The sequence below is a fragment of the Ctenopharyngodon idella genome, chromosome 19 (assembly GCF_019924925.1).
Source record: "Ctenopharyngodon idella isolate HZGC_01 chromosome 19, HZGC01, whole genome shotgun sequence".
Lineage (NCBI taxonomy): Eukaryota > Metazoa > Chordata > Actinopteri > Cypriniformes > Xenocyprididae > Ctenopharyngodon > Ctenopharyngodon idella.
This window is the reverse complement of record NC_067238.1, coordinates 12,626,033-12,643,632: the sequence shown is the minus strand read 5'-3', so window position 1 is coordinate 12,643,632 and position 17,600 is coordinate 12,626,033. Positions and strand designations below refer to the sequence as shown.

At 38.8% G+C, this 17,600-nt stretch overlaps 1 protein-coding gene and 1 long non-coding RNA gene across 15 annotated transcripts in view; one reads left to right on the top strand and one right to left on the bottom strand.

Annotated features, from left to right (window-relative positions):
• The window catches only part of LOC127500708 (nuclear GTPase SLIP-GC-like), an 85,875-nt gene extending 81,163 nt beyond the window's left edge, over window positions 1-4,712 (top strand). For 13 of the 14 annotated variants that reach the window (XM_051872093.1, XM_051872092.1, XM_051872080.1 and 10 more), the window contains 3 exons: window positions 3,589-3,722; window positions 3,810-3,894; window positions 4,002-4,712. In XM_051872093.1, coding sequence (XP_051728053.1) covers window positions 3,589-3,722; window positions 3,810-3,894; window positions 4,002-4,057 — 275 coding nt within the window. In that variant the 3' untranslated portion in view covers window positions 4,058-4,712. Of the gene's footprint in view, window positions 1-471; window positions 498-3,588; window positions 3,723-3,809; window positions 3,895-4,001 lie in introns of those variants that run through there. The other variant, XM_051872082.1, reaches the window with a different exon arrangement.
• LOC127500729 (uncharacterized) overlaps window positions 1-17,600 on the bottom strand; it is a 74,720-nt gene that overhangs the window by 51,269 nt on the left and 5,851 nt on the right. The gene's annotated exons all lie outside the window — the stretch shown is intronic.

Here is a 17,600-nt window from a genome sequence, read left to right as displayed (position 1 = left end):
TGTGGAGATGAAGAACTGGATCTAAAATCAATTACCATATCTTTGGTCTTTTTTATATTTACTTGCAAAAAGGCACTGTCACACCATGTCATAATATCATTCACCACTGGATCATGGCAATTCTCATCCTTAGTCAGCAAACTAACAATAACAGTATCATCAGCAAATTTTAAAATGAACCTGTCTTTGTGTCTACTCACACAATCATTCGTATATAGGATATAGAGTAAGGGTGAAAGAACACATCCTTGAGGAAAACCTATAGACGTGATAAGGGTGTCTGATAAGGTGCTGTTTACTCTCACTCTCTGCACTCTATCACTTAAAAAAATCTAATAACCACCCGACTATCTTAAATTCTAATTTAAACTCTGAAATTAATTTCTTTATTAAAACATGGGGCTGAATAGTATTAAAAGCTGATGAAAAATCTACAAAAAGCAGTCTAACATGGGTTTTACTTCCCTCCAGGTGTTTCATAATCATGTTTAACAGGGTAGATGAGGCATCCTCTACTCCCCTTCTGGCCTGGTAAGCAAACTGCAATGGATTTAAAAGACTTTGGGTTTTCAGTAGAAGTTCATCCCTGACAATTTTTTCAAAACATTTCATCACCAATGATGTCAGAGCAACAGGTCTAAAATCATTTAAAGTCTTAGGATAACTTGTCTTCCCTACAGGCACAACTATAGCTTCTTTCCACAACTTAGGAATTTTTTGAAGATAGAGCGACTTTTGGAATATATTATAAAAAACAGGACCCAACTGATCTGCACACGTCTTTAATAAACATCCCCCAATCTTATCTGGTCCAGAGGATTTTCCCACCTTACACTTTTTAAAAGTGTTTATAACATCCTGCTGATTAAAAAATTTGCACTCCATATTACATATAGTCTCATTCCTAAGCACAATCATTTCACTAGTAAAATCCTCCACATTAAATCTAGTATAAAAAGTATTTAATTCTTGTGCCAATTGTATATCGGATTGATAACCAACCAATTTTATGGGGACATTACTTTTACTCTTGGATCCAGTTATAGTATGCATACTCTCCCAGGCAGAGCCAAGTCTGCTTCTTCTAAGATCCTCCTCTACTTTCTCCTTATACTTATTTTTGGCCCTCCTTATTTCACACTTTATTTGTTTTTGCAAATCATGCTTCCTTTCCAAGTCACCTGCATGAAATGCCTTATTTCTTTCAATTATAAGGTACTTTATAGATTTAGTTATCAATGGCTTTGTATTAGCAAATGTTCGTACAGTTTTTTGGGGGATAAGCATATCCTCACAAAAAATTATGTAACTACTTACAATATCTGTTAATTCATCGATATCAGAACATGAGTTTTCAAAAACCTCCCAGTTTGTACAATCAAAACATCCTTGCAATGCTAAAGATGAATCCACAGACCACTTCCTGATAGATTTGTTTTCAGCCTTATATTTTTTTAAAACTGTTTTATACACAGGAATTAAAAACACAGTGTTATGGTCAGACAGTCCCAAGGGTGGATTACTAATGGACTTGTACACACCTCTGATGGAACCATAACACGTGTTGCATAGGTAACATACTGTTGAAAATTTCGCAAAGTATGTTTCAAAGAGCAATGGTTAAAATCCCCCATGATAAAATTAGGGGCATCAGGGGAAACATTTTGCAACTTAGAAACAATATGTTCAACAGTCTCCTTCAATTTAGCCTCATTTGCTTTAGGGTGAATATACACCACCGTAAGAAAGATTTGAGGAAATTCTTGAGGCAAGTAAAATGGCCGTAATGACACAGAAAGCAGTTCAATGTCTTGGGTGCACAGTGTTTCTCTTACGATAATTGAATTGCACCACCTTTCATTAATGTATAGACAAACACCGCCTCCTTGACTTTTACCTGTAATCACTGAATCTCGATCGGTTCGCAGAGGAGTCCCAAAGCCATGAATAGTCGCTGTCTTGAGCTTTCAGCCAAGTCTCTGTAAAGGCCAAAATGCAGGCCTCTCTGTATGCGTGGTGAACATGTACAGTGACTTGCAGTTCATCAATTTTATTCCGTAAATTAAATGAATTAAATTAATAATAAATATAATATTATGGTTTGACTGTTGTGTTCTTTTGTGTTTCAATTATGCTTGTGTTTGGATAGGCCTATTAGTGTGTGTGCGTTGTTGCACGCAACGTTTGTATACTTTAACCACCTCCGACGATAGTGGGGGTCTCGAGTCACTGGCACCGTTATTTTGGGGGTCGTGGGCTGAAAAGTTTGGGAACCCCTGTCCTAGAGGGCCTGGTTGAGACCCTGTTTGAACCATTAGAGTCAGTTACTGACAAGCTGTTAACTCTGAAAATGGTTTTTCTTATGGCTATAACTTCTCTGAAAAGAAATGGGGACATGCAGGCTCTGTCCATCGTGCCATCCTGCTTAGACTTTGCCCCAGGAATGATGAAAGCAATTTTGCATCCTCATCCTGACTATTTGCTGAAGGTACCTTTCTCGACCTTGCATCCGGTCACTCTCGAAGCCTTCTGCCCTCCGCCGTTCACTACACCGGATCAGGAGAGACTTCACAGACTGTATCCCGTCCATGCTCTTCAGGCCTACGTCCACCGCACTAGCCAGTGGCGTAAGTCAGAGCAACTATTCGTCATGGGGGCTGTAATGGGGGGTGGCCGCCATGAAACAAAACATGTCAGTTGAGGGATGCTATTGCCCTTGCCTATGACGTGTGCGATCAAGCTTCGCCAGTATGCATCAGGGCTCATTCTACCAGGGGGGTTGCCTCTTATAAAGCTTTGAGGGGGGGCGCCCCTTTGCAACATGTTTGTGATGCAGCGGGTTGGTCCTCTCCGCACACATTCATAAGGTTTTATAGTTAGGATGTTCATGTTACTCCGGGCTCTCGTGTCCTTGAGTCAACATCACAAAGCTAGTGTCTGAGACTCTCTGCGTTATTGTGACTTCACTTCACAGCCGGGGGGTCCGGACACACAGTGTGGCGGCGTGGGTATTCTCATTCCCATAGCGCAGGAGAAAGTGCAGCTGTAGCTTTTGTAAGGGAGTGCCCCGGGTTACTTTACTCTAACCCTGTTCCCTGAAAAAGCGGGAACGAGAAGCTGTGCTTCATTGCCGCACTGGGATGTCCAAATATCCTGCAGACACACCTGTGGTTCATCTAATTATAGCCTCTGACACGGCGCATTCTGATGACATCACGATCAAGGCTATCGAAAATCTAGGTCAATTTTATTGACGTTTTATACACATATTCACAGCTGGTCACTGTTAAAGACGTTTCCCATAGCGCTGAATAAAGCGCAGCTTCTTGTTCCCGCTTTTTCAGGGAACAGGGTTACAGTGAAACCACTCCAAAAGTAACTATACTAAATAAAATGAACTTTAATTTTACTTAATTTTTGTAAGGGTTAATAAAAAATAAATAAATAAATAAATAATAAAAACACCCAGCATGTAACAAATTACATTTCATTCATGAAACACACATCCAAGAATTGATTTATTTCCTTGTTCTGATGTGTTCTTCATGAGAGAGAAAATGAATGAATACAGAGTGTTTCTTGTTTTAGAAGCTGCAGCAGTGACTGGAACCGGATCCATGAAGAGAAGGCAAGATCTGCTAATAACCACAGTCGATGAGATAAAACATGACATGTTCAACAAAGCAAAAATGAAAGTGCTTAAAAAGTTGAATAACTTAAAGGTACTGATCTCAGATTCATTAAAGATGATCATGTATTTAGTTGTACAATGTCTAAAGTCAAATATAATCTCTTATTTCTTTGTAAAGCTGCACATAATGGATGCTCTTGAAAAAAAACTAAAGAAAGCAATAGAGCGCTCACAATCACAAACCAGCAAAATCATAAGAGAGGGTAAGAGAGAGTGTCATCCTATTACACCACAGAAACAAGAGTTTGAACAAACAATCTTTTGCAATGTCAAGTATTGACTAATTATTCTCAATTGTTGTCATTTCTAGATGTCTCTGGATATATTGAACAGCTGGAGAGACTGTCTGATCAACTGTCTGACTGATGGGAATCAAGCAATAAGAAGCCCAAGAAAAACAGAAGAAACAAACATATAAAAATAAAGTGTAACAATTTCAGTATGTGTTTTATTTAGTTTTACAACAAATATTTTATTTCTTTACTTATATTTATTTGTCCATGTTGTTTTATTTTTTTCTTTACATTTGTTTGGTGGAAGATGTACTTTATCTTAAGTTGTTAACTTTTATCAAATTTCTCTGAACTTTGGGATTTATTTTAGGGTTGCATGAAATAAATTACATATTGGTTTGTTGCTCTGTTTTCATTCCAACTGTTTTACAGCAAGATATTTAAAAACTGTAAGAATAAATAGGCTCTCAGCTTGCAGGAATTTTAAGGTTACATGATGTATTATGATAATCTGACAATATAATAATAGCTTTCCTTATAATAGACCTTATGATAATCTGTCCATTTGTTTATCCAATATGCTTTGTAAGTCTTTGTTTCATGATACATGAATATGCATTAAAAGATACAGAAAATAATCTAAACAAAAAATGTAGCTGTCCTATTTTCAAGAAACTTTTATTGGAGATTTACTTTATAGATTGGATGTTTACACATTTCTTGTTCTCTGTTCTTTATACATTTATGATGTCAAACATTATTAAACATTATTCTTACATCTATCATAATTGATCTGTTCAAACATTCATTGTTGCTTTAGGCATGCAAGATCTTGATATGGTGTCACAATCAGTGGCATCTTTTTTAAAAACATAAATTCAATATATAACAAATAATAATAAATCCAAAATGTAAAAATATACAATCTACTTTTAAAAAACATTGTATTTACTCGAGGTAAGCTAAATCCCAACTACCCAAGCTGCTTTTTCAAAGACAACAGTCAAGACAGGCTGATTGCCCAAAAAAATAAAAATCTCCATTTTAAAAATTTAAATAACATTGTCATTTTTTTAAACAAGATTTCCAGTTTCTTGCATGAACTGAATCTGAACCGAAATTCGTCGGTTATTTTGTTTTTTTAATCTTGTTAATATTTCCCCTTTAAACACATACAACCGCTTGTGTAATCACGTGACTCCGCAGTCAATGGCATGGAAGCAACACAGAGGCGAAAACAAATGCAAAGTCAACACACACAGACTTCAATAAACTTTGTCAATTCCATGTGTTTTAAGGCATGTCAGTTTGGACATTCAAGTGATTTTAGACAATCGGATATGTATTATTATATAGAGCTACCGTACTCATGGCACACAAACACTCATACAGACCATAGACTGTAAAAAAAAGACAGTAGCTGCACATCATGTGAAGATCTTGCGCACAGAGAGGAGAGCAGAAACCCGTTATCAATACTGTCCTATGATTTATCACTAAAGTAGCTTAGAAACTCAAATGTTATAGCATATATTTTTCTACTTTTTAAGTAACTACTTACAACCCACCCATAATAGAGAAATCAGAGCTGATCAATAAAAAAGACCCTCCTTTGTTGTACAAACTTCAAGACCAAATGGCTAAGTAACACCTTTGTGACCTTAATGCATAAATCCACAACCTTATCAGGAAACAGAGACTTGGGGAGATGTCCCAAGACCCAAATCACCACAGGCCCTAACAGTGATACTCTCTAAGACACCTCTACCCAGCTACTAGGGGTGTAAAGATTCACTCGTTTTCTCGATGCATCGATTACAAATCCTGACGATGCATATGCATCGATCTTGAAACATGTTTTTTGAATCGTGAATCGTTAATTTCGGTCAATAATAGGTCAATTCTATAGCGATTCAGTGCTTTAAAATACATAAACATTAAATTACTACATGACGTTGTGCTCCATCATTCGCACTCTCACAACTCTCCTTCACAGAAACGCGCTGCACTCTTTACCGCCTTTCATTTTTTTATGCGCATCCTCTGAGACAAATCCTTTTAAAATTATTCCTCGCTGCATCTCAAAACGATGAAAAGTACATGAAACTGACTAAACTTGATGTGTTTTTCTGAGCTGACGTGGGCGTTCACTCTGTTGCATGTATTGCCTCATAATTTGCGTCTGAATAACGTGCCCGCTCCATGGGCGTGGCCGAATTAGTGGATAATGAGCTGGCTCGCCAACATCTGACATGTCTCTATTTTCATACAGATTACATAAATAGAGAATATTTGTTTTCGATTTGACTTACATGATTTACAACCTGACATTTTAACATTTCTTTAGACATATGTCTAATTTTTGTGTCATTAGTATTCACTAAGTTACAGTTCATTTTCGGAGGACTATCAGAATGGACTTCATTAAGAAAGAGACTGCAGCTCGCGCATCGTGTTAGTTTTCTTTATTTTGCAAAAAGCACAACAATTTATTTTTACTGTGAGTGTATACAAATAAAAGAAGACATTCTATAGTTTCAATTGATCTATTACTTTTGTCTGTATTTTAAAGGTGCCCTAGAATTTAAAATTGAATTTACCTCGGCATAGTTAAATAATTGGAATTCTGTACATGGAAATGACATACAGTGAGTTTCAAACACCATTGATTCCTCCTTCTAATTTAAATTTGATTTGTGGAAAAGACCTTTGAAGAACAGGCGAATCTCAACATAACACAGACTGTGATGCAACAGTCGGGATCATTAATATGTACGCCCCCAAATTTAGCATATGCCAGCCCATGTTCAAGGCATTAGACAAGCCAGTATTAACGTCTGGAGCTGCACAGCCGAGTCAACAGACTTTATGCAGGTAAGCAACAATGACAATAGTGAAAAATGGCAGATGGAGCAATAATAACTGACATGATCCATGATATCATGATATTTTTAGTGATATTTGTAAATTGTCTTTCTAAATGTTTCATTAGCATGTTGCTAATGTACTGTTAAATGTGGTTAAAGTTACCATTGTTTCTTACTGTATTCACAGAGACAAGAACCATGTCGTTATTTTCATTATTAAACACTTGCAGTCTGTATAATTCATAAACACTTCATTCTTTATAAATCTCTCCAACAGTGTAATGTTAGCTTTAGCCCCTTTAGCCGCATCATACTATCAAACTCATTCAGAATCAAATGTAAACATCCAAATAAACACATACTTACATGATCTGATATGCTGCATGACGAACACTTTGTAAAGATCCATTTTGAGGGTTATATTAGCTGTGTGAACTTTGTTTATGCAATGTATTATAGAGTTGCGAGCTTGGGGCGGGGAGCGCGAGCATTTAAAGGGGACACACACTGAATCGGCGCATTTTTAATTATGCCCCAAAATAGGCAGTTAAAAAATTAAATAATAAAAAATCTATGGGGTATTTTGAACTGAAACTTCACAGACACATTCAGGGGACACCTTAGACTTATATTACATCTTGTGAAAAAGGGTTCTAGGGCACCTTTAAGTTGATTTTGCTGCTATGTGAAAAAACCCAGCAAAACGCGCCGGTGTGTTTCCTGACCCCAGAGTGTTAAAACCCAATGATAAGAAGTCTGACTTTGCCTTGTTTTTTGCGTTGATTCATGCAGACTTCTACCATTGTCCTACTTACACGTTTACATGCTCTTCAAGAGCTCACTCAAGACTCATCAACTCTTCTGTACGAGCCTTTGTCGAACCTTGCAGAAGAAAACCCTTGCAAAGTCCATTGCTTCCAGCAACTCATCGAGACACAGAGAAACTTCATTGTGCAGCAATGTGTAACCCGGCAACTGACACATGAGGCTCCATCCTGCAAAGCTAACCAACCATCCATTCATCCCCAGACTGACCACTAGCCAATCAGCGCTGCCAAGATTCCTTACAGCAACTACTTCATAAAGGGAACATGCACTCACAAGAGCATCCAAACGCAAGTACCACAATCACCTCATTCTTGCTGAACTGGTCCAACTCTTATTAAGCAAACAAACTAAGGCTGAATGTTAATTCTCTCAGGTTGCGGTCAAAGAAACAGTGTTAAAGCTAGACATTTGTGACTCCATTCATCCTCCATTAAACTCCTCTCGGCTCCTCTCTTCACTTACGTCACACATGACCTATCTAACGTGATTACGTCATGCACGGCGGATTGCAGAGCAGTGCAAGATGAGCATTTGTGGTTAAAAAGTGTGTACATTTTTATTTTTTGTTTTAGAAAATGACAGATCGTTTCGCTAGATAAGACCCTTATTCCTCATCTTGGATTGTGTAAAGCACTTTGAAGCTGCACTGAAACTGCAATTTGGACCTTCAACCTGTTATAGCCCCTGAAGTCCACTATATGGAAAAAAATCCTGGAATGTTTTCCTCAAAAACATTAATTTCTTTTCGACTGAAGAAAGAAAGACATTCAGTGAACATCTTGGATGACATGGAGGTGAGTAAATTATGAGGAAATTTTAATTCAGAAGTGAACTATTCCTTTAAATAAAAAAATGAAGATTATTATGTGTAATGACTGAAACAAATCAGACACAATTATTTGTCATATTTAACAAATAATCTTTAAAACTTACTCTGGGGTCTGCGGACCCATCCCCAAAAGGACCAGCTTGGGCAAGGACCTCAGTTACCATGGACACCATCTGATAAGACTGATTTTTACGACTTTAAAAAATGCAGAAGCTGCTCTGAACGATGCAGCCAACAGAGGCCATAGGAAAAACCCATAGTCCTCAAAACAGACTTTCCTGCATTAAGTTATAGATGAACTGATCTATAAATGAACATGCATCCCATGACATTGTGTGTATGGTTATAGCTGTCTTGTGTAGTGTCGTTTGTAATGGTATTTTGTTTTATGCATATTTTATTATAAGAACCAATGGTTAATGTAACCTCACCTATACCAAGTTTGGGGTCTATGAGTTTGTAGTTAGCAAAAAAGTTTGTTTTGCTAAAAAGTTCCTCAAGGATGGATCAGTGTCTCCGGAAGACGTGACTAACGTTACAGATTTTTTTATGAATCTTTGCAAATCGCCTTTCCTAATAATGTGCTAGTTAGCAAGTTCCACAACGAATGCGGTTAAGTTAAAGGGTTAGTTCACCCAAAAATGAAAATTCTGTCATTAATTACTCACCCTTGTGCCGTTTTACACCCGTAAGACCTTCGTTGATCTTCGGAGCACAAATTAAGATATTTTGGTTGAAATCCGATGACTCAGTGAGGCCTCCATAGTCAACAATGACATTTCCTAAAGTGACGAGAATATTTTTGGTGCGCCAAAAACTAAATAACGACTTATTTAGTGATGGCCAATTTCAAAACACTGCTTCAGGAAGGTTCAGAGCGTTATGAATCAGTATATCGAATCATGATTCGGATCGCGTGTCAAACCGCTGAAATCACGTGACTTTGGCGCTCCGAACTGCGGATTCGACACGCTGATTCATAACGCTCCGAAGCTTCCTGAAGGTGTGTTTTGAAATCGGCCATCACTATATAAGTTATTATTTTGGTTTTTTTGGCGCACCAAAAATATTCTCGTTGCCTTATAATATTAATATTGAACCACTGTACTCACATGAACTGATTTAAATATGTTTTTAGTACCTTTATGGATCTTGAGAGAGGAAATGTCATTGCTCCTTATGCAGGCCTCACGGAGCTATCGGATTTCAACAAAAATATATCAATTTGCGTTCCGAAGATTAACGAAGGTCTTACGGGTCTGGAACGGCATGAGTAATGTGAGTAATAAATGACAAAACATTATTAAACACTTGCAGTCTGTATAATTCATAAACACTTCATTCTTTATAAATCTCTCCAACAGTGTAATGTTAGCTTCAGCCCCTTTAGCCGCATCATACTATCAAACTCATTCAGAATCAAATGTAAACATCCAAATAAACACATACTTACATGATCTGATATGCTGCATGACGAACACTTTGTAAAGATCCATTTTGAGGGTTATATTAGCTGTGTGAACTTTGTTTATGCAATGTATTATAGAGTTGCGAGCTTGGGGCGGGGAGCGCGAGCATTTAAAGGGGACACACACTGAATTGGCGCATTTTTTCATTTTTTCATTTTTGGGTGAACTAACCCTTTAAAGGCCAGTTCACACCGCACAGATAAATGCCAACAAACATGTCTGTTGGAGTTTGTTGGATCAGGACGCAGCCTCCAAAATGAGACGCAGCTAGGGTGACCACCATCAAACAAACCAAATGTGGGACAATTACTAAGTTTGTGTGGGACAATGTGGGACATGTTACCAACACTAAAACACAACCTGAAGCTGTTATATAATGTCTATCTAACTTAATAACAACATTTGTTTTCTGCCTTTTCAGCTGATAAAATTACTTTGTTCTTTAGTCCCTTCCAGAAAACACCATTACATCACAATGTAACATAACATGTCTTTATTTTACATGTAATTTAAATTCAACATCACTGACCCTAAAGGCAGCAGGCATCATGCAGATAACTATTTTTGAATTAGGTGACCAGATTTCTGAAATGGAAACTGGGTACATTTCCTATTTGGGTGGTCAAAATATCACCAAAATCTAATTTGTTATTATCTATTTAAAAAACAGAGACAATACATTTTTGAATGTTTTTGTTTTTAATTGTTGTGGGTTCCTTAAAGGCTATTATTACATTAATAATTATGATTTAGTTTTATTATTAGGATTTTTGCTCTGGTTTAAATACAATTCACCAAAAAACCTTTACACGATTAATAGTGACCACTGTAAAAGCAGTTCAAAACAATATGCCTGTTATAACATTAGTGTGACTTTACAAAAGCACATTACATTACAAAAATAAAACAATATAAATATAAGAAGGTAAATATTTTACAGCATTTAACAAATATTTTTAAACATTATTGAATTTAATATTAGGACAAGGAGTCAAAATGCTGTGCGGTACAACGCAAAGCGGGACGGGTGGTCACCCTAGACGCAGCTAGTGTGATACCCCTGTCGGCGTCTGTTGCCGTTGGTCGGAGTTTGTTTTCACCCGACTGGTGAATCGCCGTTTGTTGGGTCGGGGAATGTCTGAGCAGTGTGGTATGATTTTCCAACAAACGACAACAAACCCTGATGTAATCTGACCTGGCCACGAACCGCTGCCATGACGATTAGCAAGTCCCTTGCAAAGACTGCTGTTTGATTGTGCGGCGCCTCACGCACACACAACAAAGCACTGCAAACGTGACATCACAGCTTGTTCATTATCAAAATAATAATGTCGAACAAACATACATGTCGTAATTTCTATTTAAAACCTTCTCACTGTAATTCATAACTGCACGTTTATAATGAACAATACATTTAAGTGATTGTCTTATTACAAACTGTGCACATTTTATGTAAAGATAACATGGTAAGACTACAATAAGGTTTATAAAGGTGTTAGTTAATGACTAACAAGTAATTTTCAAATGTATTTTAATCGTTTTTGAGCATTTATAACTGCATAAATAAGAATGGTGAGTTCAATGCAATACCTGCCAAGTAGTTTACAACACGCCCACGGAAGATAGGAGTGGGGTGAACAGTAGCTCATTATCATTTAAAGGGACATGCACCGAAACGGCTCGCTGTGAACAGAGCTGTTTTTGACAGTAAAAACAGTGGTTTTTTACACAAACATTCAGAAATTTTAATCAAAGTATGTTATAGACTTTTCATGAAGACCCTAAAGAATCATACTAACTTGTGGAAAATTGGCATCCGATGTCCCCTTTAATAGTTTCAACCCAGCCAGTTATATAGGCAAGTGCTCTGCTAGAAACACAAAAAGCCATAAAACCCCCACAGAGGAATTTCCCGCTTCTCATTGGTCAGGTTAACCCTAAGAGGTGTGACTTCTCCCAGACTTTAAAGAGCAACGCACAGCTCCGCCTCACTCTCTTGAATCCTCCGACCGACATTCTGCATCTGCTGAGTGCTGCCTGTTGGCCTGCCAGGATGGCAGGCCTCGACCTGCACCCCAGCCATGTGCTTACCTAGAAGAGAGAAAGAACTCTTTCCTACTACAAGAGTCAAACTAACCATGCAAGTTTGTCATCGTTTCTTCATTTATTGCAGGAGAAATCGATTGCAACTTCAACACCATCGGACCGAACCATCAAGAATTTCTTAGCCTGCAGATTCGGATGCTCCTCAACAGCTAAGGCAATTTGCAAGTATCGTACATTTGAACACTGATTTAGTATTAAGGTGTGAACCCCTTTGTTAACAAAGGTGCTTTATAAGTGAGAAACTGATGGTTCTTCCAGTTCGTTAAATGTCTCTTTTCAAAGCTTCTTTCCCCTGTTATGCTATAGTTCAAATTCATTTCCACTCTCTCATTTCCTATGTATGTGTAAATTGTATGTCTGTGTTTGTTTAGTCTAAGCTATGTGTTTGTGATTTGGTTAATAAACTTGTGCTCAATACATATTTGGTTCTGACTCCCTGCCTGCAAATAACTGTCACTTAAATTATCATAATCTTGTTACACACTCTAAGCACTGTAAATGTTAAGAAAGAATTATTTTTTCTGTGGCCATGAAAAAATCATTTTCTTAGAATTAATTAAAGGGGACCTATTATGCATTTTCACTTTTGTATGGTGTTTGGACATAAATGTGTGTTGGCAAATCCACCCACTCCTTTTTTTTAATCCCCATAAATCATAAGCAGTGTCTCCCACTGATTAATTGTAGGAACATCAACTTTTTTTTCACCCCTAATATCAGTAAAACTCAACAAACAGAAAAGGCCTACTAATAAAGGTCAAAACTTGAAGAAGAACAACCATCACTGCAACACTCCACTGATCTGGCCTTTATGGCAAAGTGGCCTGAAGGAAGTACAAGACAGCTTGGAATTTGTAGGTCAGCCTATAACCGAACTTAAATGTAGTTGAAATCTGGCAGCATAAACAACCAGATTTATTGCAAATTCAGTTGAATTTCTACCGTGCACATTCCTCAATCATATGCACACAGCACACTACTTCACAGATGTTCAGTGGCAACTCAACATAGTACCAAAAAGCGAACAAAATGTCTTAAAATAAAAAATGTCAATGTATTAATTTAATATTATTTTATTTTAAAGAGGCTATATGTCAATCTGAATTGTATATGTAGCCCCTTTAAAATAAAATGTATATATACTACAGTTCAAATTTTGGGAGCTATAGATTTTTTAAAAGAACTTTGAAAGAAAAACAATCCTGGAAAAAATGACACTAATTTAATAAGTTAGTGTACATTTGTGGTCAACACAAGTATAATGCCTTCGAACATCCTTGAGCACTGCTCTATGCTCAAACACTTTTCTGATGAACAAGTCAGGCGGCAGAAAGCTGAATAAGCCAAGTACACACTACAGTACAAGACTGAACATAATCTGTGTATAACTGGTCTGTGACCAAAAAAAAAAAAAGCTAACCTTTATCTTAGAACTAATTTCACTTCTTTAGTCATTTAACCAACTGGTCCTATAAGGTCATAAATTGTATGTCTATTCACAACAGTTTCAGCAGTTAACCTACAACCGACAGATCCCCAAAACTACACGATTATGCTGGGTACAGTAAAAAAAAAAAAAAAATGATGTTTGTATATGATAAAGTTTGTATAAATTACCTCGAAGTTCCAATTAATCCCCTTTTAATTCCTGTAAATTCTTGTTAAGTGTCCAACTTGGAAAATAGCCAAAATTCCTCAGCTTAACTTCCCATTTAGAGTTTCTGGAAATTTTCTGCCCCTCTGCAAGCCTATACTATTGATGCAGACTGGACTTATAAATCACACCATTTCGTTGATTTAGAAGTTGTGAAGCTGCTTTGAGAAAATCTTATTAAGAGCTATATAAATAAAGTTGACTTAACTTAATGTGTCCTAGGTGTGATCTGACTGTTAAATGATCTCTCCTTGTTTGACTAAAGTTTTAGAGTATCATGGTCTACCAAACCAGTTTTCTTATGATAATGCAGTAGGTGTTAACAATTCTTTCCACCTTACTCAAATAACAGAACAAATGGGAAAGCTAAATATACACACAAGAAGTGAATAACAAAGAAGACAATTCTGCCAGATCTGTCACCAGTCCTTGTTCTGCACTTTGTCATCAAAATGATACTTTCAAAGTAAAATACAAACAAACAAAGAACAATTTATTTATAATTAAATATAAATTCAATAGCAATGTTAGATCAAATCTGCAATGTTAGATCAAATCTGCAATCAATCTACAATGAGTTCAGCTCGTTGTGCTCTTCCTTTGCGATGTTTTAAAACTCGGTATTTTATTAGTTGTTATCATTAAGTACATCACTGCCTTTAACTTCTTGCTGCTCAAGAAACATTCTTAGCTACTATTATCAGTGCTGAAAACAGGAAACCATGATACAGTGCCTGTTGATTCACAGAACAGCAAGTTTGAAGAACAGAATTGAAATAGAAATATTTTGTAACATTAGAAATGTCTTTTTTCCTTCTTTTTTAAAATTTTTTTTAATTATTTTTTTTTACAAAATTCTTTTTAATTAATCCTTGTTGAATACACTTCATTCTTGTGAAATTCATTTTTTTAAAAACTAAAAAAACTAGTGATTGCATTTGTTCAAATTATTTGGGGGCCACTGTCTGTAAAAAGATAACGTTTTGTTGTTATAAAAATAGTTTTAACTAAATAAAAAAAGTCATTAAAATTCAAAGAGTGGTAAAAATGTCAAAATCTTTAAGACTAAAAATGTATTTTTTTGATCTGAGAATATCTTTCTTATGTGTCATATTTCCATATATTAAAGGGACTGCTACAGTAGCTAAAATTTGTTGTTGGCAAGTCCATGCACATCTTTTTGTACAAAAACAAAATGTCATTACTGTCTCACACAATGTTATATGTTTTGAGATTTAAATGCTTTTTTTTGTCTTTCAAATTTTCATGAGGCCAAATGTGCCCCTAATTAAAACCCCATGAAGAACAAGCATGTTTATAAACATTAATGACCAGTGAATTCAGGTTGATTGGGACACTTTTTGCCATTGAGATGACTGGGGAAAAGTTTCCCGTTCAACCTGAATATATGCCAAATAATGAATGTTTGTGTATCAAAATAAATTGTCCATTTATATCACTGATCATCATTGTATATCCAGGTACACAACTCACACATGGTCAAAACAATGCATGGCAGAGAATAACAAAAGGTTGCAAAAATCTTTATTAGGCCACTGATTTTGGACATTATTTCTTTCATTTCCATGGGGGATGACCCAGTTTTAAATCTTCATAAGGTGAGGTAACAGAAGAACATAGCAATACATCATTGAAATGGCAGCTGCATGTTTTTTAACAATATGTTATTTATTTATTTTCCCATTTATTTGTAATATGAAAACGGTATAATCTACTTCAACTCATTCAGGTGTTCTGGGATGCTTGGTTTTATTGTGAAATTGAAAAATTAAACCTTGTGGTGTCAGAGAATGTTAGTCAGAACAGGTAAGCTAACACATGTATCATCACACCAGTAGTCTATAGGTTACAAATATATTATGTCCACACAGACACATTTATATAGGCCTATCAGCTGTTACATTGCAGGGTACAAAGGAAGAGCACAACGAGCTGAACTCATTGTAGATGAAGGTGTTCTGCTGTTATACGAAGTATCTGTCTTGGGCCATCCTCTGCTTGGAGACAGCCTTTCCCTTCTGCTGGCTTCCGTAACAGACAAAAAGCTGGTCTGAGGTCCTGAAGCTTTGAGTTCTGTCTACGTACAGTCGCAAAGCGCGAACTGGACAGAGCAAAGCCAGGGCTGGGTCTGCCTCCTCCGGGGGCAGCGCTTGCAGGCTCACTACCTGGTCCCTGAAGGGAGTGGTAGGAACCTTGGGCACATAGCTAGGCCAGGGTCTCAGTACCACGTGGCCTTCGCCCGGCCCGAACTCTAGGCACGATTTTGTCTGCTGACTGCAAGGGCTCAAAGGGAGCATTCTGGAGTGCTCGAAGCACCAGAGCAAGGTCCCAAGAGGGTATGGAGGGGGGGTCGAGGAGGATTTAATCGTCTTGCGCCCCTAAGGAACCTGACGACCAGGTCGTGCTTACCAACAGACTTGCCATCGATGTGGTCGTGGTATGCGGAAATTGCGGGGGCATGAACTTTGAGGGTGGAGGGGGACAGCCTATGCTCCAACCCTTGCTGCAAGAATGAAAGCACGACTCTGATCGAACATCTTCGGGGGTCTTCTCGGCGAGAAGAGCACCACTTGACGAACAGGTTCCACTTCAAGGTGTAAGCATGTCTCGTAGATGGTGCACGTGCCGAAGTGATGGTGTTAAGTACCTCGGGGGGTAAGTCACCTAGAACCTCCGCGGGTGCCAAAGTGTGCCCCGTCTCTGAGAAAGAAGGTCTTTCCTCAGAGGGATGTGCCAGGGAGGGGCTGTCGCAAGGAGCGAGAGTTCCGGGAACCAGGTCTGGTTGGGCCAATAGGGCGCAACTAGCAGATCAAATCAGCTGGACCACCTGGGGGTGGAGTCGCCATTCTCCCGGCAGCGCAGCTCGTGAGAGCTCGTCGGCCACACGGTTGAGCACACCAGGGACATGAATGGCGTGAAGCGACCTCAGATTCTTCTGACTCCAAAGGATGAGATGGTGGGCAAGTTGCGACATGAGACGGGAGCGTAGACCACCTTGACGGTTGATGTACGCAACAGTCGCAGTGTTGTCCGTGCGGACCAGCACATGCTTGCCCTGTAACGGCCCTTTCAGGCATACTGCTAGCAACTCGAGGCAGTTGATGTGCCAACGCAGTTGGGGGCCCGTCCACACCCCTGATACTGCATGCCCATTGTACGTGGCACCCCAGCCGGTGGCAGAGGCATCTGTGAACACCACAGCATGCCGGGACACCTGCTCTAGGGGCACTCCTGCCCGAAAAAACAAGGGGGTCCGACCACGGGCTGAAGGCTTGGCGGCATTCCGGAGTGACCTGAAGGCCCAACTGGCTGAGGTGACTGAGCACCAGGTCCCTGTGTTCGCACAACTAATCCTGAGACTGAGCTAGAATAAGCCAGTCGTCGAGATAGTTGAGGACGTGAACACCCTGTTCTCTCATGGAAACAAGGGCTCCCTCCACGACTTTCGTGAAGACACAGGGAGACAGGGCCAGCCCGAAGGAGGCTTGTGGAGGCTCCGATTCAAAACTCGCAGGTCCAAGATCGGTCGTAACCCACTGCTTTTCTTGGGTACAATGAAGTAGGGACTGTAGAATCCTGACCTCATATCGTTTGGAGGGACCGGCTCTATCGTGTCCTTCGCCAGTAGGACCGCGATCTCCGCATGCAAGACTTCACTGCAGTGAAGTGGATGCCCCTGAACTTGGGGGGGACGCCGGGCGAACTGAATGGCATAGCTGAGCCTGATGGTCCGAATGAGCCAGCGAGCCTGACTGGGGGGCGCTAACCAGGCTCGCAGAGACTGTACAAGCGGGATCAAAGGGACTGTAGGCGTACCCACAGTGGGGCAGCGAGGTGGAACACAGGGACGTGGTTCGGGAGGCTCTCTCTGCGAGGCGGCCCGAAGCGGGGTGAGGGTGTGC